Genomic DNA, 27,986 nt, shown 5'->3' with positions numbered 1-27,986 from the left:
GGCGCACGCGCGCGGCGGCAGCGGCCGCCGGTCCCTCAGGCGGTGCCGCCCGCCCGGGCCGGTGACAGCGGCGCCTCCGCCCTCTCCCCCGCCCGCAGCCATGGCGAGCGGCCGCGCCGAGGAGGCGGCGGCGGCGGCGGCGGCCGAGGAGGAGGAGGAGGAGGCGGCGGCGGCGGCAGCGGCGCGTCTGGCGGCGGCGCTGCGGCAGCGGCTGCGGGGCTGGGAGGCGGCGCTGGCGACGGCGCAGCGGCTGCTGGTGTGGGAGAGGCCGCTGTACAGCCTGGTCACCGCGGCCGCGCTCGGCGGGGCCCTCTGGTGAGCTGGGGCGGGAAGGGGGGCCGGGGCCCGTCGGTGCTGCCCGTCCGGCCCGTGCCCGTGCCCGCAGCCTGCGGCGGCTTTGGGGCCCGGCGGTGTTCCCGGCGGGGTGTGCTCCCGCACCGCCGGGGGATATGCACGGCCCGGAGTAGCCGCGCTGTTTTCCTCTGACAGGCATAAACAGGCCCCTCCCTGAGGGGAGAAAGTGCCAGGGGGATTTGCCTTGTCCCGCGATAATAAAATGCAGATGGGCCCAACTGGAGCCTCGCCCAGGCACGTTTCTGCTTAATTTTTGCATCCGTGTTTTTATCAGTTCGCTTCACTCGGTAACTGCGGTCAGAGAGCTCCACGGCCTCCTGCATCGGTAGCTGCCCTGGGGCATTTTATTTAAACCCTTCTGCTCCGTAATCTTTCCCGGGAGGTGCTGATTTTTCACTCGGTTTTGGTGCGAGAGCATTCCCCCTTTCCTGTTTTCCCTTTTCTGCCTCTTCGGCAGGGCAGCAGCATGAGGAGATGGGAGTGTGAATGGCAGAGCCCAGCTGTGGATGGGAATGAAAAACATTCTGTTTGTTTGTATAAACAGTGAGTCAGTTTTACTGGTGAAAAGGCTCTCAGCCAGTGCCCTTCCCAGCAGAGAAGGTCAGAAGTGGCCAGGGAAAGAGTTAAATGTTGGCTGCAGGTGAAATAGGAAGGGGCAGATTCTGGAGTTAGCAGAGGGAGAAGTAAGTTACCAGACGGCCTTTGAAGTCTCTCTGATGAGGCAGCTTACGTTCTGTTCCCTCAGACGTACAATTATCAGAAGTGTACGTGATAGCCAGATACATAAACTTTTGAACTACTCTACCAGCTGAAAAGTGTCAGAGCCGAGCTATGAAGTGAGAAGGAAGGGGAGAGGTGCAGGTGGTAGGGGAGATGGCAGGGGTAGTAGACAATGACAGCCCAGGGACTGTGCATGAAAAGGTCTAGAAGAACAAAGAGTGCCTAGAATATGGGACAGCAGAGAGAGATTTAAATACTGCAGAGGAGGAAAAATCGTTTAGGGTCCCATGGAGGATTCAGCCAGCATCTTTTAACTGCAATACATAAATGAGATGGAATAGGAGATTGTTCCAGAGATGGTGTGTTAAGCTACAGCATTGCTGTTCAATGAGAAGGAGTACAAACACTGTTGTTTAGATCGTTAAAGGTCCTGTAAGCCCATGGAAAGTGCAGCTTTTGTTTTCTGCTGCCCAATGAGGCACATTACATTTCCAGTTCTCCACCTGTGACTTGGTGGGAACCCTCCTTGCTCTGCACTATGAGATTCTCTCTGACTCCAGTCGTGGTTCGGTGCATTTGTCATTAGTTACTGGCAAACACTCACTGAAGAGGAGCAGGGTAAAAAAGCAAAACCACTCCTCCTTTCTGGAAAGGAATGTTCATTGAAGAGGTGAAGGTGAATGCATTTTCCTGGTACTTCTTTCGAGTGACTTAAAAGCAGCTCCTCTGAACTAGAGAAAAGGATGAATACAGACAGTCACTGCTGGCACAGGTGGCACCTTGGCACCTTTGCTGTTGAATCTCTGTGGAGTGGGGAGATAAACTCTTGGAGTGGCATTGCACAGCTGTGTGTGAGTAGTGTTGTGTGAGCTGGCAAGTGGCTTGAGCCAGTGTGTGGATGTGGGACGTGAAAGGTTTTATGATAAAGTCAAGTGAGCAACTAAACCGTTTAAGTGCTAGCTATGCTCGGGTAAAACAGGGAGAGGTTTATGATAAGAGAATGGGCTTCTAGAATGGCAAGATGCATTACCTGCATGTAATGCTGGACCTTGCCATGACAAATGGGATGTAGGTTTTCAGCAAACGGGCTGAGTTGCAAACAGTTTTCCGCTACAGCAGTTTGTCTTTATGTTATCTAGAGCCTCCACCCTGAGGCTTTGGAGGGACTTGTACAAGTGAACATTAGCTTTGTTTTGCCACCTAGGGAGGAGCTCAGAAGCAGAAGAGGAGAGAGCTGGAAGATGGCTGGGAGTCAGCTGTCTGGTGGTGGGCAAAGGCACCATTTGAGAAAGTGCTGTGGTGTGGGTGGGTGTCTGCAGAGTACAATGCTCACTAAACCAGCTGGTTTATGGCACAGCAGTGGCCCATAGCAGTTGGGTATTTCTGCTTTCACCTATATCTATTTGCTTATCAGGAGCAGTAATTTGTTACCTTTTCCCTGCCTAACAATTTCTGTTTCATTTCTAGGTTGTTTTCCTCCACCTCCCTGCGACCCCTCTTTCTCCTCAGCATGTCCCTTCTTGGCATCCTCTTGTTGGAGAAGTGGAAACCCAGGTTCCTGTTTGATTTCTCAGGTATGTGAGGGTTAGCACTATAGATAGTGACATGGTTCTAGCGTTCCCAGCTGCTGGGCTATGGCTTTGGCCCTTCCTGGCCTCTCAGCAGTCGTGGAAGCCCCACTCCTACTTTAACTGCAGGCCCAGGTACTGGTGCTGCCTCTTGCCTGTGTGTGTCAGAGGATTAGGATGCATCCTAATACTTTGGGCATGGGGGAGAATTGCTCCCAGCGCTGAGAAATTCTGGGAGTGGCTAATTGTAAGAGCAACTAAGGAGCCCAGCTAGCTTGCCAGGGAAGCTAGTGACAGGGATGGTGTGTTCCTGCTGGGTCCTTTCTCTTCTGAAAATGTGGCAAAAAGATCATTTCAAATCTGAGCACTTAGAGGCAGCTGAGCTGAGGGAAGGAAAGGAGGGGATGGAAGTGTATTGGGTTTAGTTAAGATCAGTGTGGGCTTACACCCTGTAAGCAGCAGAGCAAATGAGAGCCACTTCTTGTGGCAGGTAGCAGAGTGGATGATGAGGTCTGACAGCAGCAACAGTTACTGTATTGTACCTGTACTGGACAGCATCTGATCTTCAGCTAATCAGTGAATCTGATCACCTGTCTTATCTTTCCCATTTATTGAAGGGTCTATGCCAACATTAGTCACAAAAGCAGCAAGAGGAGGAATAGCCTCATAAAGATGATAGACATGAATTGGCTGCTGTCTGCTTTGAGTGCCTCCTTCTTTGGAGTTTATTAAATGACAGAACCCAGACCTGCCTAGTGCATCTACTGCTACTGTTCAAAGGTGGCTCAGGGCCCTCCATCCCTGCCTCTCTACTCTAGTGAGAGTTTCTGAATGAAAGCCTCTCTATATGTGTGTTTGTAAGGTGCCCTTTATTTGACCTAAGAAGGTACTGACTTAAAGGGTCCTTTCACAGAAATCCTGATAAGATTAGGTATATTACAGCTGTAGTCTTGAAACTGTTTGCTTTGTGTGGTTCAGGTAACCAGGCAGTTAAACTGGACTGGCCAATTTAATTTCCTGCTTATTCACATTGGTTTTTTAAGGGAATAGTTTAAAGCCAACCCAAACCACCTCGCTTGAAACGTGTCCAGAAATGCAAAAGCCTGGTGTCCAGTACAGAATGGTGTCATTGAGGCAGGTGGGAGTGGAATCATTCCAGCAAGTACTTGGCCTGCAAAAGTTGTGTTGTCACATAACACAATTCATACTGAAATCATTCTCCAAAATTTATATGAGGCAGAGCCATGAAGAATAAAAAAGAAAAGCAAACGAAACAGCAACACCAGGGATTAGGCTCATCCTAAGCCATCAGATCTGCTAGAAGTCAGTGCACCTCCCACTGCACCTCTCCTCAGTGTTCTTCACATATTTCATGGCTTCCTGCTTTTCTGCTGCAGAGAACAGGGACATCTTTCTGGTGTGCCTGTTTAGGTCACAGCCCTGATTTTGACATGATCCACTGGACCGTGTTTCCTTTGCTTCTGCCAGGAAGGAGTGGCACTCTGCATTCCTGAGGGGCCTCCCGTTGAATTGGTACTCCTGAACACTTAGGGGTTCTTGTTTGGCTTCCACTTCCTGCTGAAGCAGAGCTGCACCTTTGTGGTTTACCTCCCTAGTGCTTCCTGTTAGCCTTTTCTGGAGTTCTAGGAGACGGGTCACTTACTACACCTTCAAGAGTCAGCATGTACATACACAAAACTCAGCTTATGACAGTTGTGTATGTGTCAGATGACTGCTTATAAGATGACTTCTGAAGGAATGCTAAAACCTCAGCATGTATTTTGCAGTTACTCACACACTGTGATCAGGGTCATGCTAACACCATCAAGATGTGCAACTTTTTAGGCCCTTTCAGAAGGGACTGCATATTTTCAGCTCATATGCAGGGTACTTTCTCAATATCTACATGGAGTTCTACATAAATATTATTTAAGGACTTAGGAGCATCTCCAGTTTCACCTGAAATGGGTATCAAGTAGGGCTGTTTTGGTAGCACCACTGTTTGGCAGCTGTGTTTTGGTCAGTGCAGGAGAGTGCAGTGTGGGAGATCTCTAGGAAAAGTGTTGCAATTGAATGCTGGTACTCCTTAAAAACGGCCCCTCTTTTCCAGCTAAAGTTTACACATAGATGTAGAATGTCTCTTGGAGAAACGTTGAAAACCTGTAAGAGCCAAGGAATCCATCAGCAATAATTTGTCAGTACCAACATAACCTAAACTACTGCATAGCTGTCTGATCTCTCAGAAGAGTCTGGTGTATGTCAAGTGATTTGTATTAATCCACAGTCCAGTGTGAAATGCTGACAGAAAGATTTCAGCCAGTTATTGATAATCTGAGGCCAGCTCTGGGTGTCCTGCTTGCCAACTTATTTATACTGGTGCTTGACAATATTTCAGCACAGGTTGGAGATAAAACTTAACTAAGGGACCATTTCCTGTTGGAAATGCTCTAGGTTTTCTGGGATTGAGCTGTTCTTACAACTGGTCTAAGACTCCAGTGCTTTGAGATGGCCAGCAGGCAGACTGCTCTTACTGCAGGAAGCAACATACTGTTGATCTTAAAGACAGCTTGTGTTTTGCCAGATAGCTGAAATCACGTGAAGGCCCTGCAGCCTGCTGAAATGTTCTGCTCCCCAGAGTGTCTCTGAAACCTTCAGGATCAACTGAGGAGAATTGTTTCACTCCCTCTGCTGGTGTATTTTGGATGGCTTGGATGAGTGCAGCTGGTCAGAGAGGAGTGGGGTTCCTGTGCCATCCCACTTACTGCCTTATTTGTCTGGCAGAGGTGGTGAACATCCCAGCTCCTCATGTGATACACTGTACGGCTGGTGTAGCCAGCCCTCACAGACTGGCCAGTGCCAGATGTAATGTGTTTGGTGATTTAGTGCAGGTAATAGATGAGGCTTAGAGATAGAGCTGGATTTCTGTGTGCTTTGATTAAGCAGCTTTAGATTCCTGAGCACAATAACAAAACACAGCAATGGCGGTTGCGGGAGGGAAGCAGCTGCCCTGTGGGGGTGGAGCTGCGTCCATAATATTCACACTGCAGCCCAAGCTCCCTCTGTGAGCTGCCCCAGCCGCCATGCCAAATGCTCATGGGCAGAGGAGCGAATGGGCAGCTCAGCCTGAGAGCAGTTGACTCTCTTGTCAGGCCTGATTACTGGAAATCTGGGTCACGCTCTCAAAGAATCACCTCCTCCCTGGGTGGTTGGCCTCCTGCTCCACTGCACGAGCCGGCTGGTGCAGTGCCTGCAGCGGGAGGAGGAGTCTGGCAGACTTGGCCCAACATCCTGTGTCTTGGGAGAAGAGTGGCAGGGCTGCTACAAGCACTTGGTCTCTTCTGTGGCTTGAGCTGGGTGGAGTCTGAAGTCTTCACTGGGTGATTGCAGTGATGGTTGTTCACATCTTTGGTGCATTTCCCTGAGGGAGTCACTGCCACTCTTGGGCTTTGTGCCTGGCTGGTGACTCCAGGAAGGATTCAAACCCCTTTTTGCACACGTTGCGTTTCTTTAGCCCATTTCTATAAGCCTAGTCTCTGAAGTTAAACTCTCCTCCTTTATTTTAGTTCTGTTGACATGATGACATACAGTGTGGGGGACAGGGTTAGGGTTATAACCTCAGGCACCAAGTTTGCTGCTGGTGAGACAGCATCAAAGATGTATCAGTCCCTGCCAGTTCTAGGACAGTGGGCAGACTAGTACGGGAGGGTAGACCTCAATGAGCTATCACAGCATGAACAGGGCATTGTTAAACACCGGAGACTTACAAAGACTGTGTTGATAGAAGAGCTTTGGTTGAGCCCTGTACATCCTGAGACACCAATCAGCTTGCCAGGATATCCAAATCTGAGCAACCAGGCTCATAAATTTCAGTTGTCTTAGAAATCATTTTTCGCAGTGTATCTAAAAGCAGAGCATAATTATACATGACCTCTGCCATTGAAGCAAGACTCCTCTCTTCAGTACTGCACAAACTAAATCCCTGTTTGATCATCACTGGGTTCAGTGCAGAGAGGAATGGGAGAGCCTTTCCCTTTCAGAGTGATGGACCTTAGGAGTATAGTTATATCTGTGCCTGGCACAAAAGGCTGTCAGGGGACATAAAAGAGGCCTAAAATTAGAAAATTATGCACGAGACTGCTATTTGTTACTTAATTCCATGGGAGAGGATGGAGACAGCAGGGACATCTCTGGTATTTGTACATAGCATCCTGCCAAGGACTGGGCTGGTTAGTGGGAATCAGTGGGAAATGCATCTCAGACCTCCTGGTGCCATGTTTAGCTCAGAGATGGAAGCTGAAGCTTTGCCCAGCTCCAAAACTGTGCTGGCAGCCCCCTTTGAATGACAAGTGCTGGCACCCACTATGGGAATGGCACTGTCCAGACATGTGGGACACCAGCAAAAGCTGCATGATCCTTGGAGTGGAAAGCCCCATGTTAGCACCAGGATACACCTCAGATATGAGTGCCCTGCTGTGTTTGTGTTGGGTTGCAAGGTGTGCTGGGGTGCCCAGAGACCAGTGCTCTGCTGCTCCAAGTCTCCCGGCATGCTTCACTAAAGCCTTTGCAGCTCAGGCTCCAAGCCAGTGATTTCTGCTTGTGTGAGAGCACAAAGAAGGTCCCCAGGGTGCATCCTTAGCTAAGGATGATGCATCTCCAGCTCTGCTCTGTTCAACTGGTAAAAATGTCAGGTTGTATTTTTTACTTGGCTGATTAATCTGCTGTGTTCTCTCTACAGCACAGGCATCAGAGGAGCCAGGAGGAGAGAGGTAAGCTAACAGATGTGTTCTTAGGGAGTGGGGAGAGTGGGGAAGCCTTAATTTAGTATGGTGATCTCACCCATCCTTTTTTTCTGTTGTCAATGAACTGCATGGCTCCTGCTGTGAAACATTGCTAGTGACTTCTGCAGTGCTAGCTGCTTATCAGCTCAGGAGCCACAGTTTGAGACTCTGGGGAAAGCTAGTGTTCTTTCAGTAGTAATAAAGCTCAAGTACCTCTGATGTTAGGAGCTCTCAGGTTTCTTCCCTGGATCTGTCCTGAACTATTTTAAGAATCCCCCAGAGAGAAGGATATCACTGAGACTTGACTTCCACAGGCTGAACGTGCTCTCTCTGGTGGTGTGGCTTGCATCCTTGGCCATGGTTGTAGGTCTGAGCACCACATTCTGTCTACCTTGAACTTGGTGCCAGAGGAGGCCACATAACTAGTTGCACCTCCAGTGCTTCTGTCTGCGTGGCTTTGAGTAAACTGCTTTGCATCTTGGGCTTGTGGCATGGGGATTCTGTGGCATGGTATCTGCTGCTGCTTTGCTCAGATGTCTCTTGACTTTCTTCCTGATTGAAGGGAAAAAACTGTCTCCAAATCAAACATCTTCTGTAGTTCAGTTGAAAATGAAGTCAGTATTGTCAAGCCTTCGGTAGGCAGCTCTGCTTCCTGGTGCAGCTGTTCCTCTCCCCCAGGAAAACAGACCATGTTCAAAGATTGTCTTCTTGCTCTTGTCTGTCTCTAGTGAGGGGGTGACTTCAGGGGCACAACCTCACCTGCTCAGTGTCCCTGAGCTGTGCCACTGTCTGGCAGAGAGCTGGGTCACCTTCAGGCTGTACCTGCAGGAACTGCTACAGTACAAGAGGCAAAATCCTGCCAAGGTAAGCTGGAGATACCTGCTCTTCTGTGCAGGAGCTTTTATTTCCATTACGAGTGCCTTAAGAGATGGAAGAATGTAAATTCAATATTTTTACAATTGCTATCCCTGTCCAGTATTTGCTGTTCATTACTTGCAGATTCTATGCCATGGGAAGTTTAAATAATGAGTAATTGACTTCCAGTGTTTGTAAACTGGAGCTGAACTTGCACCCCTCCTGTGAATGACTTGCTGTACTTGATTTTATTTCTTAGTGTGCAGAGGAAGCTCTTAGATGGGACTGGGGAGAAAAAAAGGGAAGTCTGCAGTCTCTGGCCCTTTCATGAGTTCCATTCTTAAGCTGGTCCTATTTCACTAGCCAGGATTGTTGCTAGCAAAGTCCAAAGGCAGTGCTGTTTCTGAGTGCATGGAAGCTTGTCATTAAACATGCTCTAATGGGTGTGATGTATGTTGTTTGGAAAGGATTTGTAGACAGGAACTGCCTTTGCATCATGAAAAGTAGGACAGACCAACCTCTAGGATTGTGTCAGTGTGCCGAAAGGAGTGGGTTTCTAGCACTGCTTATTACTCCTTTTCTGTCCCAGCCGTAGGGAGGCTGGGATAGAAGACCAGGTCTGAAGATGCCCATAAAGAATGAATTCATTGGGAGCTAAGCCCATAGAGGAACCTTAGCTTTTGCAGACCCTCTGCATTTTGAATTAAACTCTTAATTGCAGGATATAGTCCATATCTGAACTCATGCCCTGGTTTACAGATTGTCTATTCTCACTTCCCCCCACCCCTCCCTGCCCCCAGGAGAATATAAGACAAGCCATCAGGGCTGCACCATTATACTTCACTTTTTCCAAAGGGGAAAGATCCTAGTCTGATGGGTGCATGGGCTCTGCTAATGCTTCTGCCAGCTGGTTTATGGCACAGCAGTGGCACAGCATCTGGTGACTCTGTAACAGGTTCCTGTCTCTGTCAGGCCAGTACAGTTTCCTCCTGAGGTGCTGAGCTCTACAGAGAGACATACTAGTGGCAATTTGCAATATCCCATCATGTCCTCAAGGAATGTAATTTACTTCATAAAGAACTGTCTGATAAAGTTTTGATTTGTTTTATTGGGCCATTGGGTTACCTTGGTCATCCTGTGCTTGAACCTCTAATGCTTACAGCTTAACCCAACTGAGCTGTCCGAGTTGTGACTGTCAGCACCTGAATGTCCTTGGTGCAGAGCTGGCTGACTGACTTGGTTAGGACCATCCGTCGTGTTGCACTAAATGGGTTTCTGGCATGGGTTGCACAGATGTATCTCTGCCTCTTGTCACTTCTGTTTGTTCCTCTCTCTTCCTTCAGTTCTGCATGAGTGTCTGTTCAGGCTGCCTGATTCTGGCTGTAGTTGGACACTATGTTCCAGGCATAATGATCTCCTACATCATTTGTGAGTATAAGCAGCGCTTGTCTGACTTAAGCTGAGACATGACCTAACTGTGCTGTTGATAGGCTGGAAAAAGCAGATTTGTAGTTTTCTCAAGGGGATCTGTACTAGGTGATGAATCAATTTACAGCACGTGCATGCAGTACAACTGCAAAGGCAGGAGAGGGAGCCGTGACTAAAACATTGGTGCCCGCTGTTCCCCACTGCTGAGGCTGTGCTGGCCGAGGCTCCAGGGAAGCAGGTAGTTACAGTCTCTCAGTTCCTAATGTGGGTAAATCCATGTCGAGAGTGTTGTTAACAAAGCTGCATGTTGGGTAAATAGACCTTTCTCACTGCATCATGAGTCCCTAATAACTCTTTTCTGGTACTCTGCTGCGAGCACATCTACGTGAGCTCTATGCAGCTACCTGTATAAAAGTTTTGGTAATACTTAGTTTTAATTCTCATTTAAGCTCACTTCAGGGCTTCTGTTGCATGTTGGGTGTGGGGTGTAGTGGCTGAAGAGAAGGGCTTATGCTTCATCTTAACATAAATCTATATTTTATCTAAGATCTGGCCAGAAAACCTGATTGATCAAGCAGCTTTGCAATGAGTAAGAAGAGTCATGGATGAGGATTTTTAGGCAGTCAGATGGGAAAGCACATGCCATTGACATGTATTTCCCTTGAAATGTGTTCCCATTGACATGTGTTTCTCAGTGGCACCTCAGGAAGAGTAGAGTTTTGCTTGATCTGTCCCTCACAGTCTCTGCATTCCATGTCCACAGTGCTCAGCATTCTGCTCTGGCCTCTGGTGGTCTACCATGAGCTGATCCAGAGGATGTACACACGTTTGGAGCCTGTCCTGATGAAACTGGACTACAGTATGAAGGCAGAAACGCTGCACCACAAGCATGAGAAGAAGAGTAAGGAACCACCTTCTCTCTAGCTTTTTTTGGTGCTGTATTCCTAGGGTGGAGCCGTAGCAAAAGGACAATAGGAGACAATGTCTGCCAGCACTGTGTGGTGACAGGCTGCAGAGGAATAGGGGAAGAGAGGTGGAAGCTTAAGGGTTATGTGGAGAGCAACTGTGTGCTCCCAGGTGGTCCTGAGAACAGCACATAAGAGCAATAGATTTTGCTTGTCTCCAGGAACCCTGTGCGCTTTCATAGGGGAAGTAGGGGAAAGTGATATATAAAGGCAGAAAATTCCTTCAGTGTCATGTAAAGCCTTTCTTCTCTTTCTCACAGAGCGACAAGGGAAGAGCGAGCCTGCAGCAGGTGATGAGCCAACAGCAGAGACAGAGAGTGAGAGCGAAGCAGAGCTGTCAGGCTTCTCCCCAGTGGTAAGAGCACAAAGAGCCTATAGCAGGAGCCAGTCCCTCCTCTCTGGTCTATAGCAGCTTGAGAGCCAAGGGGTGGTCTGAGTACAGCAACAGTGATAACACCTAGCAGAGCAATAAATCACTTCTTTGCAAAATTCTAAGGGGAGAAGGGCATGTGTTTGATGAAGGCCATTGTGGTCAATCTGGGTTTTGAGAATTTGGTGCTACAGAGCTGGTGACGCTGTAAGAGGACAGAGCCAGCCATGCCCCAGCCTCCTGCTGACCTCAGAATTACTTTGATGGTTATGCTTCATGCTCATAGAATGTGAGTGTCTCATGAAGAAATTAACTCCCCTGCTGTAATGTGCAAGGACTCCTCAAAACCGGAAGAGGGAGTTAAGCAGCTCTTGTGTGTCTTACCCAGTTCTCTGTTTTCAGACAGATTGTGTGTGACCTTTCTATATTCACACTCCAGAAATAAACCAAGCAGTAGCTCTGGACATGTAGCTGAGCTGAGGTGGGAAACTTGTTTCCGAAGGAATGTGGATATTTCTTGAACCACTGCTACTTGTAGAAGGCTTCCTTGCACTCTGTGTGAATGCAAAAGGGAAGGAGTGTTCTCCTTAGTGATTCCAGGAGAGGAAGAAGGATCAAAACCTTCTGAGACTCCTACAGTCTCATCCCATCTTGTTCTGTCTCTTTTGTGTTCTTCGCTGAGAGCATGCAAACCTTTGGGTGGTGATTTATTGCAGGAAAGCCAGTAAGTTGAGACTGCCTTTCCCTCCAGTGCAGGGAGCACTTTGCCATTATGCTGTCCCTCCTGCAAGGACTTCTGCCTGGAAGGTCTGGAGATGCCCATAGGCCGCATGGGTACTTAGACACACAGGAATTTGTCTCTCTGCCTTCATCCCATGCAGGTGGATGTGAAGAAAACTGCCCTGGCACTGTCAATCACAGATTCTGAGCTCTCTGATGAGGAGGCTTCTATCCTGGAGAGTGGGGGCTTTTCTGTTTCAAGGGCTACCACCCCACAGCTGACGGATGTTTCTGAAGGTACATGATGGGACACCTTTGGGACACCTTGCTGGCCCTTTATCCTCAGTGTTTTGGCCCAGAACAATGGGTCTTACAAATGGGAGGACAGGGAGAGAACCCAGCTATTTGCATGGGAAGAGCATTGAAAGGAGGAAGGAAAAGTAATGCAGCATGCCCTGACTTCATGGCTGATCATAAGCTGGTCTGAAGTGGACGTCAGCCTCTAATTACTGCCCCACAAAGCAATGGCATCTTGTGACTCTAGCAAGTGAGCAAGGCCACCCACAAAGTTCCACAGAAATAACTGAATAGGATAGTCAAACACCCATATATGATGCTGGGTGAAACAGGTCAGACTTACTAGCTCAGGGAAGGAAGTTAGTGGTGAGGAACATGGAAGTAACCACTCAGTGGCCACTTGGGTGTCTGGGAAGGAGCAGGCATGTGATGTAAGCACAATGGGAGTTTTAACAGGGGGCTCTAAATGCAGAGAGCATGAGCTGGAGCAGGAAGTCCTGTCTGAGCACAGAGCATATAGAACAGGATCACAAAAGAAACATTCCATGTGAATGATGCCACTGGCAGAAGGGAATAACTGCAGACCTCTTCCTGTGTGCTCCAGGGATGAGGGAGGTACCTGCAAGTCAGCCGTGGTGTGTCAGCTGGGGGAGGGTGGGTGAGAGGTCAAGGTGAGGGAATCTGTATCTTAATGCTGGTGCCTTTCAGACCTGGATCAGCAGAGCCTGCACAGTGAGCCGGAGGAGTCATTTTCCAAGGACCTGGCAGAGTTTCCATCCGTGGAAGAATATCATTCCAGAGACCTGGGACCACAGAGTGATGAAGATGCGTTTGATGTGCCTCTGAGTCCTGAGCTTGCCCACGCTGCCTGTGAGCTGCACTCAGCAGACAAAGAGGCCACGGACTCTGACCTCTCCATCCTTCGCCTCGCGTCTCCTCTCCATTTTGTAAATACGCACTTCAATGGGAGCGGGCAAGCGGCAGGAGGCAACGCAGAGCCAAAGACTGTCCCTGCCCCAGGCCTGGGCATCTGCATTAACACGCTGAGCGAGGAGATCGTCACCACTGCTATCACCACAGCAGTGCAGAACACCCTCTCTGCCCTCCTGCGATCCTCAGAGGCCAGTGAGGGACCCCCTCTCTCCGAGTTCCTCCCCACAGAGCCTGAAGAGAAACTGAGCTTCCAAGCACACCTGTCAGAGAGTGAAGTGGTGGAGACAGAGACAGAAGCTCCACCGGAGGATGAGGAGGAAGCAGATGACTTTGAGCTACTGGATCAGGGGGAGCTGGAGCAAATGGATGTAGAGCTGGGGTTTGGAGAGGAGCAGGAGGCACAAGAGGCTGCTCCATCTCCCTCCTCTCCCATGCTTGCTGAGCTGCCAAAGCAAGGAGATGAGGAGGAGGCAGTGATAACAGCAGCATCTATGTCTTAGGTCTGACCTGTGCTCCCCCTTTTCCTCCATCATCACTGGAAAGAAGGAAAAACTCACACAGTGAACGTGCAGTGGGTTTTTAGATGTTTGTGTTGACTGAGATGGAAAAGCATCAGTGTTAATGTGCTGTGTATGAATCCTTTCCATCCTTCTAGAGCCTGGCCTTCACTGGCTGCGCAGGAGGCCCTGTAGCTGGGGAGGAGCCGGTTTCTAGAAGTCTTATGCCACAATTGAAACACCAACCCCAGCAAATGCTTCCTAGTAATGGTGCAGTATTTTGGTCTGTCTTCTGTTTGTCTTTTGTTTTGCACGCTGAGTACTGAGCTAGCTGTAGCTGCTGCTAATACCCACATCCCCAGTAGGACATATGCAATCTTATTTTATTGGGTTTTTAAATGGCTAAAAGTGTAAATAATTTTAATTTTCATTGGTTTTGTCTGGGGGGAGGGATGGGGTGCACAATCAAATGTGGCTCTCAGGGGCAAGCAAAGGGAAAGGGGTCTTTGGCGCAGAGGGTAGCAGTAAGGGGACAAGGGCAGGTGGGTGTCGTGCAAAGAGACCTCTTCTGCAGACTGTTACTGTCTTTTGTGTCACTGCTGGAACAGGGTGTTGGGCAATACCTGCTTTTTTTTTCCCTGTCTCATTTGAGTTCTGTTACTGGGTGGCTGTGGAGTTGATTTTTTTGCAATCAATGAAATTCACTCCTGGCCGTGTTCAGTACTCCAGTTTCTTGCTGCCATGGCATCTCTTGCCTTCCACACCACTGCCCTTCTAGCACCGCATCTGTGCTCTGCTGGGCATCATAGCATGACACCTGGAGACTCCGAGGTGACTGGAATAGAGCCAGGAGCTCTGTTACACGGGAGGATCCGTGGTTTGTGTCCCTTGGGGCAGGAGAGGAAGGACGGAGGGAAAAGTTCAAGCTGTCCCATGGGGGCAGAGACATTTCTTGCTGGCCTGGCAGGAGATGATGGTTCTGACGCCGGTCCTCGTGGACTCCGCCTTGCCTTGAGCCTTCCCCCAGCGCCGGGGCAGATCCTCGAGCTGGTCTTCCCACGAGTCCCAGCGGTGCTCCCGAAGGAAGGACGTGCGGAGCGGGGCGGGGGCCGCCCGGAGCCGCGGGGCGGGCCGAGCCGAGATCCGCCGGGGCGGGGCCGTGCCTGGTCCCGCCCTGTGACGCCCCGCCGGAAGCGGGCGCGGCGGGGCCGCCGGTGCCGGTGGCGGCGGTGCCGCCATGGAGTTCCCGGACCTGGGCGCGCACTGCTCCTGGTCCGCCTGCCAGCGCCTGGGTGAGCGCCGGGGGAACCTGGGGGGGTGGGCACGGCTTGTACGCCGGCGATACGGCAGCGGGCTTGGGCTTGGACAGCGCGGACCGGGCAGCCCGGCCTGCGGGGAGGCGGCGGGGCGGCGCCGGGCGCCCGCTCGGTAGTGGGGCTTGAAGGGCGGGCCGTGTCGCCCGTGCTACCCTTGGCGGAGGAGTCCTTGGTCCTTCCCGCAGCCCGTGGACACCCCGCTAGGGCGGGGCTGGCTGTCGGTGTCGGTAGACCGGGTCTCCGCCGGTGGCTCTAGCCGGGTGGGCAGCGGCTCTTGCCCGGGGATAGCGGGGCAGGGCTCGGGCAGGCACCCCCGCTGCCGGGCCTCGGGGCTGCAGGCTGGGGAGGCCGCTCGTGGCGGGCGCTGGGGCCCCTCCATACCCCGGTTATCCCGGTGGGCAAAGCCCGTGGCGGCTGTGGCAGCATCGCTTCCCATCGGTTTGACCCCGGCAGCTCACGGGGAGCTCGGTGTGGTTCAGGATGCTTCTCCTGATCTCGAACACGGCACGTTCTGAGAAGGAGCCCTGGGTATTTCTGAAGACGTGGCTATGGACCTGTAGCCCTTTTGTTTTCGTGCTGGGGATGAGAGGTGCGGCCCTGGCTTTGCCGCGGGTCACTGTCGTGCCTTCGGGAGGAGTCGGGGAGGCCCTCGGGCTGCGGGTGGGCAATACTGATCTCCATGCTCTTTGCCCATGCCATATCCTGCTCCTAGACTTCCTTCCCCTGAAGTGTGATGCCTGCGAGCAGATCTTCTGCACCGACCACATTGCTTATGCCCAGCACAGCTGCACCTCTGCCTACAAGAAGGTAAGTGCGGACAGCAGATCTCATCCACCCTCCTGTATGGAGCTGCTGAGTTTTTCTAGCCACTGGTCATAATATTCTGTGGTGACTTTGGTCACTTGAGCAGTCCCCCTTGGCATGCATACTGAGTCTGAAGATGTGTGCAGATCCTGAAAGCCGGGATCTGCATCTCAGTGCCACAAACATCCAGCCCTCCCTCTCGCACTGGGTAAAGTGGTTTGGACATCTCCCAGCCATACCATCTTCCCTTCCCAGGTGCCTCTGCACCTGCTGTGCAAGCTGGTTGGAGGGTCATGAGCAGGATCTCAAACTGCAGTTGAAGCCATGGTAGGCAGGCCCTGAAAGGAAGAGAGATGAGTGTGCAGCACTCAAGGTTGCCCAGCTACCTGCTCCCAGCTCCCTTTTGTTGTCTCTGCAGGATGTGCAGGTCCCAGTATGTCCCCTCTGCAACACCCCAGTCCCTGTGAGGCGAGAGGAGATGCCTGATATTGTGGTGGGTGAGCACATTGACCGTGACTGCAAGTCTGACCCTGCACAACGCAAGCGCAAGGTACGTACAGTGTGACTCTGCCAGGTCTCTGCCAGACACTGAGAATGGGATGAAAACAACGCAGATTCAGCCCTGCCCGGTGCTATCTCTGGCACAGCCTGATGGCAGGGAGGGTTGGTGAGCGGGAAGAGTGCACATCTCCAGGGCTTTGTCAAGGCAGTCTGGGAACACGGTGGTAATGGAATGGGGCTGGGCAGCCACCTGGGATATAAGAGTGGGAAACTGCATGCTGCTATTAGGAAAATGCAATCAGCAATTAGCTACCCCATCTTACCAGGAGATTGAATTGCTGCAGGGAGTTGGCCCTGCAGGAATCCAGCCCAGCAGCAGCTGGAATGCCCTGGGCTATCCCCACTGCACTGGCATGGAGGGCAGGAGTCCCTGAGCAAGGCACTCTTTCTCCTGCTGTGTATTCTGTGGTTATGGAGACTGTTGTCTATGGAGACTGAAGCACCGGGGAATTACTAATGAACTACCTAAAGAAATTATTCAGAGACACTTAAAGAAAGTATTCAGAGACAAACTTCAGAGCCTTGCAAAAGATACACTGGTGAGGAAGGCTGGTCTGTGCCCAAGGCCTGGCTCAGAGAGAAGGGACAGCCCCAGCCCCTCAGGATGTGCTCCTTTTCACCACTGCCATGTCATCTTTCAGATCTTCACCAACAAGTGTTTGAAGCCTGGCTGCAAGCAGAAGGAGATGATGAAGGTGATCTGTGACCAGTGCCACAAGAACTACTGCCTCAAGCACCGGCACCCTCTGGACCATGACTGCAGTGGGGCAGGGCACCCCCTTTCCAAAGCAGGGTGAGGACTTGAGAACAGACAGGCTGGGAGGGATGGGGCTGTGTTTGCCAGATGGGTGACAGGGAAGAAGCCCAGCTCCTCCTGACCTATTGTTTGGGACTGCTGCATTCTCACACCCTGTGTGCTGGGGTGTCCTCCTGCAGCACCAAGCACACCAGGATGCATAGTCTCTCCTGCAGCAAAAGCTGTCAGTACTGCCTGCTGAATGGTTTGCTCTTGCTTCTTTCCCCAACCCCTTATTCTGTAGCCAATGTTTTCTGCCTGTCCTGGTACAGGGTTTCAGGGAAAGAAACAGCACTTGAAACTCTTGGGAGTAACAGCCACAACATGGGAGAAAGAGTAGCCAGGGAGGCGTCTTGCTTATCCAGCTTGATGTCACAAGGTGTTCAATGCCTTGAAATTGCTCATGGTGGTAAAACAGTTTCTCACGGGTCTCCTATGTGTCCTAGGCATGCTGCAGTTACCAGAGCCCAGGCATCCTCCTCCAAAATAGTCGCTGCATCAAGCAGTGGAGCTGCCCGCCCAGCAGACAGCTCCTCTTCTCCGGCCTGTGCCAGGTAAGGTGATGGCCTGACTTGTAATTCGGAGATGGGCATGACCAGGCTCATCTTGGCTCTCTGTGGAACGCCAGAGCAACAGCTCCCTTCTTCTTGTGCATCAGCAGGGCTGATGGTTGTACCAGGGCTCTCTGCCTTGATAATAACACAGCTTTTCTTCTGCTTGCAGGGGAGGCAGAGCAGCTGCGCCGCAGACTCGCAGCACCTCCCCTCCAGCTGTCATGCTGCAGAACGGGCTGGTGAGTGGCTTGGCCTGGGCATTTGGGGTGGTTTCTATGCCCTCTAGGAAGTGAGTCTGCAACAACTGCTTTCTAGCCCATGCTCTGTAGGTGATTGTGCTCCTAGCTGGGCCTTCCCCAGCAGACTGTGATCCCGAATGCTCTGTGGCAAATTAGAGCTTGCTCTGGTGCCTGCAGATGCCAGCTCTCAGCTGTGCTTGGTGCTTAGCTTCCCCAAAGGGACAAAGTGCACCAGTTGTTTTCCTTGGGTGTTGTCTTTCTGTAGTACAGGCAAAGTCTGGAGGAGACTGGAAGTTGCTTTCTACTGGTATTCTTGGTATACTCCTGCATTAGCAAGCAGGGATGTGTCCCCTTTGGCAGGGGGAGAGCACTGCCAGTCTGTCCAGAGCCCCAGTTTTTCACCTTGGCTGTGTCTGGCCTCCTGGAGAGATATTTGCCCACCCTTGGGCAGGCAAGACTGTACCTGCCACATGTGCTTCAGGGCTGCCTCCTGCCCCCCACCCTGGCCAAACTGGTGACAATGTGCTTTGTTTCAGACCGAGGAAGAGGCACTGCAGCGAGCTCTGGAGATGTCCTTGGCAGAGTCAGCACGCAGCTCAGCACAGCCACCCAGGTACAGCCCCAAAACACGTGGTGTGGTGTGGTGTGGTGTGGTGTGCACTCACCCCGTGTGTGAAAGATGCCTGGAGAAGCATCATGTGGCTCTGGGATAACATTCCTCTCAGCACGTGTTTCCATATGATGCCTCCCTGTGGCTGACTGGAGAAAAAAAAGAAGAGTCCAGAGCTAACAGGGAACTCTGTTCAGCAAGCAAGCCCTCAATCATAGGAGTGCTGGTAGGGGACAGTGACTGACACACAGAGTAGGGCAAACCATTGTCTGACCACTCGTCAGCTAATGTATTTGGCTGGAGCATGATAGGTGGAGTAGGGGTGTTCATGGAGGACACCCAGGAGCTCACATTCCCAGGCACAGTGCCCAGTGCTGCTAAAAGCACTCTCTTACAGACTGGACCTAACATGGCTTTCCTTGGCCCAGATTTCTGCTGCCAGCCCCAGCTGGATCCTCTGCTCCCTCCCCAACCCCATGCCTGTTGAAAGTTATCCTCAGTTGCTTCACTGCCCTAAGATACGCTGGGAGTTTGCATGAGGTGCTGAAACCCAGAAGGGCTCTGAGCACTCAGCCCATGAGCCTGAGGGAGGGTGAGGCACACAATGCACCACTGTCCCAGCAGCACCCAGGAGGAGGAGGATCTGGCACTGGCCCAGGCACTGTCAGCGAGTGAAGCTGAGTACCAGCAGTTGCAGCGGCAGGTGAGTGAGGCTGGGTATGGGCTCTGCTCTGTCATGGGGTTGATCCTGGTTTAGCTGTGGGAAGGAGGGGGCTTCCCTGAGTTCTGCTTACTCTGGGCTCTGTCTAGCCTGGGTTTTCTCACCAGGAGGGCAGCCCAGCCTGGGGCAGCAGCAGCATCACTGCTGAGCACACAGCTCTGGGAACTTGAGCACTGGATGTGCCCTCTTGGAGAGAGGAAAAAGCCTGCTTGCCCTTGCTCACTGTGTGCCTCTTTCTGTTCCAGGCGCACAGTTCAAAGCCATCAAACTGCAGCATGTCGTAGGCAGGTGAGGCAGGGTGTGCCAGTGGACGTAGGATCCTGCTTGCAACCCGAGGAGCGGCTCTAGCCTCCCACGTGGATGCCATGGGGTTCTGGCCTGGACACTTGGTACCAAGAGCCCCTTGCCAAGGACAGCTCATCTCCCTGGGAGCTGTAAGCCACCAAATATACACTGACACTTCAGCCCTAGTACCTATATAAAATTAATGCAGCAAATTGCTGATGCTCCTGGGGAGGTGAAGACTGTACAGGACAGGGCTGGGTACACACTGACCAAAGGAAGCAGCAGCCCAGGGTCTGCACTTAACCACAGTTGCCACAGCCATGTCCCATCACTGCTGGGACTGTGGGGGAAGGGCAGAACTGTGTGGGGACATCTCTGCATGCTCAGACATACATCGGGGATGTGGCTGCCTTCTGTAGTGGGGGGCTAGATTCCATGCTCTGGGGAGGGCTGTGCCAGCCCCTCAGCAAAGAGCAAATGTGGCTGGGATGTCTCTTGCTTGGGCATGGCATGGCTGAATGTGCAGCCTCCCAGCAGTGTGAAGGCAGCCCCGTCTCTGCTCCCCACACCCTCGGTGCCTCCCTACCATTTGCATGCACAAGAGTATGTTGGGCCTTACCCTGCTCGGCTGGGGCACAAGACTTCTCTGAGACTGAATGGAGCTGCATTTCCTTTTTGGTTTAATATAATAAGTAACTTTGGTAATGACTTGAATGCCAGCATCACACACATGGGATAGTTACAGCTGCCTTCCTGCTGCTGGCTGCTCTCTGCTGCCCTAAACTTAAACAGGGCCCTGTTTAAATGCTGCTGGGGTAGGAATGCCTTCCTTCTTCCAGTTGTGTTGCTGGGAATCCCCTTCTGGATAGCAATAGCACACAGCCTCTACTTACAAACAAAGCCCTGAGCCTAGAGCCTGGTTGGGTGGAGGGGGTTTGTCCTGCAGGGGGTCTGCAGCCATGCAGAGCTGTGCTGCTTTCCCACCTGCTGCTGTAACCATTCCTGGTTGAAGGGCTGTGCCTGGTTCTGCACAGGACCAGGCTGTCTTGCTCTGAGCAGCTGAGGGAGGGAGGGTTCAGGTTGGGTCCGGGTAATATTAAGACTTTTTAAAGTGCTGCTTGGGAGAAAATAAAAAGCATAGCACAAGGTACAGAGGTACCTGAGGGAGCAGTCACTTGGTGTCCAGCCCAGAGTGGCACATCTCTGGATGGTGGTTGAAGTGGGGGGCACATAGGGGTGATGGGACACCAGTTGCCCTGCTCTTCCATTGCTGTTGGGTTGCAGCCCCCTGCCAAGCTCAGCCCTTTGTGTGGGGATGGGACAGGTGCTGACAGCCTGCTCACCCCCTTGCCCACTTAATCCCAAGGAGCTCAGCCTCATGGCAGAGCTGCCAGTTGACCAAAGGGCACAGGCGCTAACCCTGCCTGCCCCCACCAAGAGGCGCATACCCTGCCCAGAGCACACAGGCATGGACCTGGGAAGGACCTGGTTTAAGAAATTACACAACAGCAAAACAAACATGTACAAATGTAGTGGAGTGTCCAACCAAACCCCTGCACTTGTAGGGCATGCAGAGCCCCTGCCTGCAGCCAGCAAAAGACTCCCAGGCAATATGGGGCCTGGACTCAAGTCAGTGTCACAGCAGAATTCCTGGTCATGTTTATGACGCTTTCTTGCTACCCTGGGGTTTCTCAGTGCGATGCTCCTTGCTCTCATCCCCAGTCTGCTGCTGCAGCCACATGCCAGCGTATATGCCACCCTTCTGCAGCAGCTCCTCGTGCCTGTGAGGAGAGCAAAGGAATGAAGGGTCCTGAGCTGGCCCCAGAGCCAGGGAGGGGATCCCCTTCCCCAGCCCCCGCCTTGTGCTCACCTCCCTCGCTCCACGATGTGCCCATCCTTTAGCACCAGGATCTGGTCTGCACTTACCACAGTGGAGAGCCTGCAGAGAAGAGCAGGTGTTACCCTTTGGGGGGATAGGGTTCCTGAGGGTTTGCAGTGCCAGGAGATGCAATCGCAGGGGCTCTCACCTCCTGAGCAAGAGGCAGGTCTGTGTGCCCCTCTTGAGGGGTCTGGCCAGCACCTCCCAGATCAGCCCTTTCTCCTTGTCCCTACCTGTGTGCAACAACAATGGTGGTGCGGTGGGCGCAGACCTTGGCCAGAGAAGCCTGGATATTCCTCTCAGTCTCTGTGTCAAGTGCAGATGTGGCCTGCAAGGGGAGACATAACATGGGGAAGGGAAACAGGTAGTGTGGGCAGCTATTAGGCACGGGGCTGCTGCAGAGCTAGGGAAGGCTGGGCTGGGGCCACTGCTGTTACCTCATCCAGCAGGATGATGTGGGGACCCTTCAGGATGGTGCGTGCAATGGCAACGCGCTGCTTCTCACCCCCGCTCAGCTTCAGCCCCCGCTCTCCCACCTGGGTGTTGTATCCTGCAGGCACAAGAGCAGAAACATGATGTGCTGGTGCCCTCTGAAATGGAGATGGGGACCTGCTGCCCTGGGACGTCCTGCTGTGACCACACAGCCACGTGGTGGAGCCTTAGCTCATCCCTGTCCAGGGGCTCATCTAGCCCTAGAGAGAAGGCAGGGAAAAGCAAAGCAAGACAAAGAGTCATGCAGGTATCCCTGTGGGAGATGTCACCCAAGGGTAACACCTGTGAAGGCAGCTAGAAGGTCTTAGGGGACCATGGGATGGCAGGAACTGCAGGGGTCTCACCATCAGGAAAAGAAAGGATGCGGTCATGGATGTCAGCAGCCCGAGCTGCCTCCTGTACCTCCTGGTCAGTGGCCAGGATCCGTCCATAGCGGATATTGTTGGCGATGGTGTCGTTGAAGAGCACTGTGTCCTGGGGCACCACCCCAATGTGAGCACGCAGCGAAGCCTGCTTCACCTGGGAGGGAGGGGAGAGGGCTCAGGCAGACCCACACCCAATGCAAAGATCCCTCCTAAACCCAATCCTACCCTCAGCCATGAGCCCCATTCCTTGCAAGCTATGTGCTGTAGAGTCACCCTGCACCACAGGCTCTCCGCAGTGGAGGGCCCTGACAGTGCCCTAGTCCTTCCCAGGGAGCCCTGGTCAGTACCCACCATTTCAGCCTGGGGTCCTGGAGTCATGCCATTCTGCCACTTCTGGCACAGCCATCAGCCTGCAAAGGGGCTGTGGGGGCTGTATGCTCACCCCTGCCCTGGGGAGGTGCTGGTGCCTGCACTGAGCAGTGCTGCAAGGCCCAGATGAGCTGGTGTGTTCTCCCTGGTCCTTGGAGGCCCTCCCCGCTCACCTGGGAGATGTCCTGCCCATCAATACGGATGCAGCCACCCTGTACATCGTAGAAACGGAACAGCAGACGGATGATGGTGCTCTTTCCAGCGCCTGAAGGTCCCACCTGCACAAAGGAAAAGAGACTTGGAGATGGCAAATTCCCAGCTACTGGAGGCCAGGGGCTGGACAGGAAAGGGATGGTCCTGCTGGGGGGCTGTCCTTCCCACCTTTATATTTTCCAGCCTCTCTATCTGCATCCTTCCCTCCCACACTGAACTCACACTCAAAGCCCCGCTCTCACCAGAGCCAGAGTCTGCCCAGGCATCACAGAGAAAGAGACGTCCTGCAGGATTTCCTTCCTGGAAGAGGGACATGAAGAGGAAATCAGGGCTACTCCATACCCCTCACACCCCAGTGCCAGGTCTCATAGCAGGTCCCACCCTGTGCTCAGTACCCCATACCCATCCAGGTAGCTGAAGTGCACATTCTCAAACTCAATCTGCCCAGCCTCCAAGCGTAGGTCACTGGCATTCACCACATCCTTCACCTGTTGAAGTAGAGGCGCAGGCTCAGAGCCAGCCTATCCCTAGGGCAGGACCACAGGCCAAGCAAGGGAGCAAGGTCCAAGAAAGGTGGCACCCACCTCCTGCTCCTCATCAAAGAGCTCAAACATGTTTTCCATGTCCACAAAGGATTTCTGGATCATCCTGAAGAGGGCAAAGGCCAGAAAAAAGGGTTTGGGGGAGCACATACCAACCCAATCACCCATGGAGAAGGGGACACCAGGCACCTCCACACCTCCCAGCATTACCTATAGTAAGTCCCGAACCAGTTGAGTGGTGTGTAGAGCTGGATTATGTAGGTGCCAAAGAGGACAAAATCCCCCACCTGAAAGGGACAGGGTACAGGGATCTGTAGCACCACATGGCTACAATGGGAGGACTCCACAGGGGTCTGTGACCACCAGCCCCAGGGCCCCACCTCAGCAGGGGTCTGGCTGGCACCAGCCTTACCTGCAGCTTGTTTTCAGTGACAAAGTAGGCACAGAGCAGGGACCCTGCCAGCAGCCCTAGGCCAATGACCACGTTTTGGGTCTGGTTGAGGAGGCCCAGCGAGGCACTGACCTTCCACTCTGAGTTCTGGAAGAGACAAAGTCCTGTGGGATGCTGCTACCTCCAAAACAGACCCATGGTGATCTCCATCATCCCCACAGGTGCCTGTGAAATTTGGCTTCTTCCCCCTTGGTGCCTCCAAAGGTGCTGAGTACCCTACCTGGTACTTGACAATGGCATCATTAAAGCGGTTCACCTCATAGCTCTCTGCATTGTAGTACTTCACCTACAGGAGCAGAGCTGGTATCAGCACCCAAGTAGTCCTCAGTGACCCACCCCCCCCAACTCCTACAGTACCGTCTCGAAATTGAGGAGCGAGTCCACGGCCCGGGACTTGGCCTCATTGTCCTGTGTGTTCATCTCCCGACGGAACTTGGTTCTCCACTCAGTGATGAAGATGGTCAGAGCTGTGGACAGGAGGAAGCTCCATTGGAAAGCTCCTGCCACCCCACAGCCTGGCAGCCCTGCACCCGGATCCCCTCCACTCACTCAGGTAGAGGCTCATACACACGAAGATGATGAGGCCGAACCAAGCGCTGAAGACCGAGGTGAAGTAAATTATGCTGATGACAATATCCGCAATGGTGGGGACAATGCTGAAGACGATGTAGCTGGGGGGTGGGAGGGGAGATGGGGCATCAGCCCAGCTCGGTAGGGCTGCCCAGCCAACCCCACCCACCACAAGCACACTCTGACCTGAGCAGGCTGTCGATGCTGCTGGTGCCCCGGTCCACGCTACGCAGGACCTCACCAGTGCGACGGCCCAGGTGCCAACGCAGGGACAGCCCGTGCAGGTGGGCAAAGAGCCGCACCTGCACCTGCCGGTTGGTGAACTGCTGCACCCACACCCACAGGAAGGTGCGCAGGTTGCTTATGAAGCCAGTGGAGCCTGCAGGGCAACATCGAAAGGTCAACTGGGATCAGCCCAGTCGGGCATGCAGGACTTCTAAAAATCCAGCTGGGAAAGGGGGATTTGGGATGAAGACCACTCACTCTCCCTAACCTGGGACCAAGCCTGGTTGCTGATTCCAAGAGAGCAGCAATGATGGGGCATATGGGCTTCCCTGGCCACCCCAGCACTGGTATGATGTGCCCAGTATCATCTCTCATCAGTGCCCCACCCTTCCCAATGGTTCTTACCAGCACCTCCACCTTGCAGGAACTTCAGTCCCACATAGCTGCAGACAGTCCAGGCCAGGGTGTGCCAGGGAGCACCCATTGTCAGCTCATTCACTGTGGGAAGAGTGCCAAGGGTCAGGATGGAGGGACGGGGAACATCCCAGGGTGCCTGTGGGAACCAGCCCCAGGAGCCAGTGCTGGACCCTGACACCCCTGGACTCTGCTCCTGCCAAACCCCTGCAACCCTCCAGGTCACTTCAACAGCCCCCAGAACTTGGTGAGGCTGTGGCAAACCTCACACACCAAGCTCTAGGTGCCTCACCAATGTTCTTGTAGTAGATGGGGACAAAGACATTGATGGCCCGCTCCAGCCCAATGAGTGTCATGCAGAACAGCACTAGCCCCTGCAGCAGGTGGTTGCCCCTTGGCCACATGTATGGCACCAGCAGCTGCATCTTCCTCCGGAAATCCTTCCACGTGGAGGTGGTCCTGCTGGCATCAGTCAGGAGTGGCTAGGGGAGAGCAGACCAAGGAGTCATTGCCCTGGCACCCCAACCCAGCTGACAATAGCCCTGGGCAACACCTCAAGAAAACCAGCCTCACTCCAGAGTGCCTACTCCATCCTCCAAACAGGGCTGCATCCTAGTAACAGCAAGCAGAGAGCTTGGGCAGCCCTAAACCTTGTTTCTCCCACATCTCCTGAAGATGCTGATCCCAGGGCAGCTGTATTTCTGTTTTTTCCCCAGCTCCTTCCTGGTCATATCCTAAAATTGCTTCAGTCCCAGGACTCACCTGGCTGTTTTCCACGTCCCGCTCCTCCTCATTGATTAGCAGCATGTAGGGTTTGCGGGGCAGCCCCGGGGCCTTCATTCCCAGGATGAAGAGCATGAACGTGCAGATGTAACGCAGCAGCCAGAAGCCAAACTGCACCTGAATGGAGAGTGAGAGTTCAGCATCTCAGCTGGCCCTCAGCACAACCCTGAGCATGGGATGGGTGTGACCTGAGACAATGAGCAGAGAATGGGAATGGGGTGCAGTGTGCCAGGGGACACCCCATGCAGCTCAGTGGGAGTCCCTGCTTGAGCACAACACCTCAGGCAGCACCCAGACCTCCTCCTTCCTCCCCGCATCATCTGGCTCTATGCCCTCTGGCTCAAGATGCACCTACCCTAAAGGGTGCAGAGGGGCAAAGTACTGTGAGAAGCAAGGAAACATCCCTACTTCTGCCCCTGGGTCTGGGATAGGTAGAAGCAGGACCTGAGTTGGGTGGGGGCATGGAGAGGTGTGTGATAGCTGGGCTTGGGACTAAATATTTAGCAGACGTGTAGGTGCAACCCAGGACTGTATACACTCTGGTCACGAATGCTACTTCAACCCTACACCATGATGCTGCAGTCCCTCCCACCCCCAAAAGTGCCTTGTCACCTTTCCCTGGCCACAGTCCCCCAGCCCACCTTCTGGTTGGTGTCCTCCAGTGCCCACCACCACAGAGGGCTCCTCCAGCACACCAGGGTCAGGTTCTCAGCAGCAAAGGCTAGTGCCCAAAAGAGGAGGAGGACAGTGCCATGGCCCCGTGTTCGGTCATGGGCCAGCACCCGGGTATGCTCCAGCTGCAGGAGGGCAACAGCACAGCCCCAGCTGAGGGCCCAGAGGCAGGCATGCAGCAACATATACCCATAGAGCTGTCTCAGCCCCACTCCTTGCCACAGCAGCCCACCAAAGGGCTGCAGGGCAAGGAACAGGGACAGCAGGACCTGCCCTCGGTAGAGGCGAGAGCGCGGAATGTACTTGGGCTCCATGGCACGGCTGAAGCGGGCGTAGCAGGCATACTGCAGGGCGCCCAGCAACAGGCAGACACTCAGCAGCACAGATGGCACCAACGTGAAGAAGAAGCAGGGCTGGAAGCCCTGCTGGACCCAGGCCTGGCTGATGGAGTTGTTGCCCTCACAGTAGCCCCCCAGCACAGCCATCCTGGCAGGTCACGAGCTGTGGAGAGAAGAGAGTCCAAGACAAGGTTTCAGGACGGGCTTGTGGTACCAGCTGCACAGAGGGACTCACAGTGAGATGGCATGGCCAAGCAGCAAGGGCCCTCACAGGGCAGGGGCAAGTACTGCTGGACATGGACACAGGACACGCTGCACCAGAGCGGGGTACGCAAGCAGGGCCAGCTTTGCATGAGGATGGTCATGAGCACACCTGCTATGTGCCCTGGACGGGGGCACAACATTAGACTGCGCCCCCCAGAGCCACCCGGGCCGCTGGGGACGCCCTCGGACACGAGAACAGCGGGAGCAGCAGGGATAGGAAGGCAGAGTGAAGCTGGGACCGCTCTCAAGTGGGAGGGAGTAACGGGGGTGATGCAGCAGCAAGAGCGCGGGTGGGGAAGCGGGCGGGGATGCGGAGGATGCTCGGGGAACCGCGGGGCCGTGCAGGGGAGAGGCAAGGGCAAAGACAGCGACACACCGGGAAACACTCGTGGAGAGCGAGGCAGAGGCCGCGCCGGGTGAATGCCCGGGCAATGCCGGCGCCGCTCCGGCCGGGGACAGGTGGCCGCGGCCCCGTCGCCGCCTTGCGGGTCCGGCCGCTGTGTCAGCCCGCCACTCCCACTCACCTGCCCCGGGCCACCGGCCTTGGCCCGCTCCGGGCCCCGCGCCGCCGCCCGCCGCCGCCAGCCGGGCCCCAGCGCCGTTCAGCCCCGCCCCGCTCCCCGCCCCGCGCCGGCACCGCCGGCTCCTTCCCGCCCGCCTCCTGCCCGGCACCGGCACTGCAGCCTCGGCGTGTGTCCCTTCCCCGGGCCCCGGTGCCCAGCCCCGGGCGGCACGGACCTCCCCCGCAGCGCCGGGGACAGGGAAGGGTCGGCGCCCTCGGGTGGGGCACACTCCCAGGCCGGTGGCCGCGGACGGTGCGCGCCTCCGACGGGAGACGCCCCGCTCTCGCTTATCGCGCCCCAGCCCGGCCCTGCGGTGCCGCGATAGCCCCTGGATGGCCCCCGCGGGGCCTCCCGCCACAGAGGTCAAGCAGGACGGGGCACTGCCCTCACGGGGATAAATATAGTCCCTGCCTCTTCCCGCGGCTGCGACTACGCTCCTGGCAGCTCCCAGTGCCGCCGGAACAGCCGGCAGGCT

The 27,986-nt window shown here is 53.8% G+C and overlaps 3 protein-coding genes across 4 annotated transcripts; 2 read left to right on the top strand and 1 right to left on the bottom strand.

Moving 5' to 3' along the window:
- The first annotated feature begins 8 nt into the window (after positions 1–8).
- Positions 9–14,208, top strand: RETREG2 (reticulophagy regulator family member 2). The gene is made up of 9 exons (XM_083864937.1): positions 9–315; positions 2,542–2,648; positions 7,378–7,408; positions 8,149–8,284; positions 9,619–9,703; positions 10,467–10,604; positions 10,929–11,023; positions 11,920–12,055; positions 12,764–14,208. Exons 1-9 carry the CDS (start codon positions 101–103, stop codon positions 13,486–13,488), a joined length of 1,668 nt encoding a protein of 555 aa, XP_083721063.1. The 5' UTR covers positions 9–100; the 3' UTR covers positions 13,489–14,208.
- A 433-nt stretch (positions 14,209–14,641) lies between these two features.
- On the top strand, positions 14,642–19,556 carry ZFAND2B (zinc finger AN1-type containing 2B). The gene is made up of 9 exons (XM_083864938.1): positions 14,642–14,777; positions 15,514–15,608; positions 16,024–16,155; positions 16,808–16,959; positions 17,409–17,516; positions 17,686–17,755; positions 18,292–18,368; positions 18,990–19,068; positions 19,332–19,556. Exons 1-9 carry the CDS (start codon positions 14,723–14,725, stop codon positions 19,368–19,370), a joined length of 807 nt encoding a protein of 268 aa, XP_083721064.1. The 5' UTR covers positions 14,642–14,722; the 3' UTR covers positions 19,371–19,556.
- Positions 19,557–19,699: 143 nt separating this feature from the next.
- Positions 19,700–27,739, bottom strand: ABCB6 (ATP binding cassette subfamily B member 6 (LAN blood group)). 2 transcript variants are annotated; one of them, XM_083864934.1, is made up of 20 exons: positions 27,687–27,739; positions 26,316–26,847; positions 25,654–25,791; positions 25,184–25,373; positions 24,883–24,975; positions 24,439–24,631; positions 24,232–24,353; positions 24,040–24,149; positions 23,903–23,968; positions 23,644–23,769; positions 23,442–23,518; positions 23,274–23,337; positions 23,092–23,177; positions 22,932–22,989; positions 22,650–22,754; positions 22,087–22,261; positions 21,688–21,800; positions 21,484–21,578; positions 21,242–21,310; positions 19,700–21,152 (listed from the first exon to the last, which is right to left on the bottom strand). In XM_083864934.1, the coding sequence occupies exons 2-20, from the start codon at positions 26,829–26,831 to the stop codon at positions 21,032–21,034; spliced, it is 2,517 nt and encodes an 838-aa protein (XP_083721060.1). In that variant the 5' UTR covers positions 26,832–26,847; positions 27,687–27,739; the 3' UTR covers positions 19,700–21,031. The 2 variants fall into 2 exon arrangements, with proteins under 2 accessions (XP_083721060.1, XP_083721059.1); XM_083864933.1 differs by lacking the exon at positions 27,687–27,739 and adding an exon at positions 27,473–27,624.
- Between the last annotated feature and the right edge of the window lie 247 nt (positions 27,740–27,986).

Source organism: Zosterops lateralis (genome assembly GCF_965231275.1).
Source record: "Zosterops lateralis genome assembly, chromosome: 7".
NCBI classification, from domain to species: domain Eukaryota; kingdom Metazoa; phylum Chordata; class Aves; order Passeriformes; family Zosteropidae; genus Zosterops; species Zosterops lateralis.
The sequence above is the reverse complement of the archived record's forward strand: the minus strand, read 5'-3'. Positions and strand labels throughout refer to the sequence as shown.

Bases quoted from the DNA above. Each gene is read 5' to 3' on its own strand.
- RETREG2 (XM_083864937.1), top strand. From the start codon at position 101: ATGGCGAGCGGCCGCGCCGAGGAGGCGGCGGCGGCGGCGGCGGCCGAG. The intron at 8,285-9,618 runs GTAAGCTGGAGA...CTCTTCCTTCAG, and splicing joins AGAGGCAAAATCCTGCCAAG to TTCTGCATGAGTGTCTGTTC. The intron at 11,024-11,919 runs GTAAGAGCACAA...CATCCCATGCAG, and splicing joins TGTCAGGCTTCTCCCCAGTG to GTGGATGTGAAGAAAACTGC.
- ZFAND2B (XM_083864938.1), top strand. From the start codon at position 14,723: ATGGAGTTCCCGGACCTGGGCGCGCACTGCTCCTGGTCCGCCTGCCAG. The intron at 14,778-15,513 runs GTGAGCGCCGGG...TCCTGCTCCTAG, and splicing joins GTCCGCCTGCCAGCGCCTGG to ACTTCCTTCCCCTGAAGTGT. The intron at 16,156-16,807 runs GTACGTACAGTG...GTCATCTTTCAG, and splicing joins CTGCACAACGCAAGCGCAAG to ATCTTCACCAACAAGTGTTT.
- ABCB6 (XM_083864934.1), bottom strand. From the start codon at position 26,831: ATGGCTGTGCTGGGGGGCTACTGTGAGGGCAACAACTCCATCAGCCAG. The intron at 25,792-26,315 runs GTGGGCTGGGGG...CTCTCCATTCAG, and splicing joins TGGAGGACACCAACCAGAAG to GTGCAGTTTGGCTTCTGGCT. The intron at 23,178-23,273 runs GTGGGTGCCACC...CTACTTCAACAG, and splicing joins TCTTTGATGAGGAGCAGGAG to GTGAAGGATGTGGTGAATGC.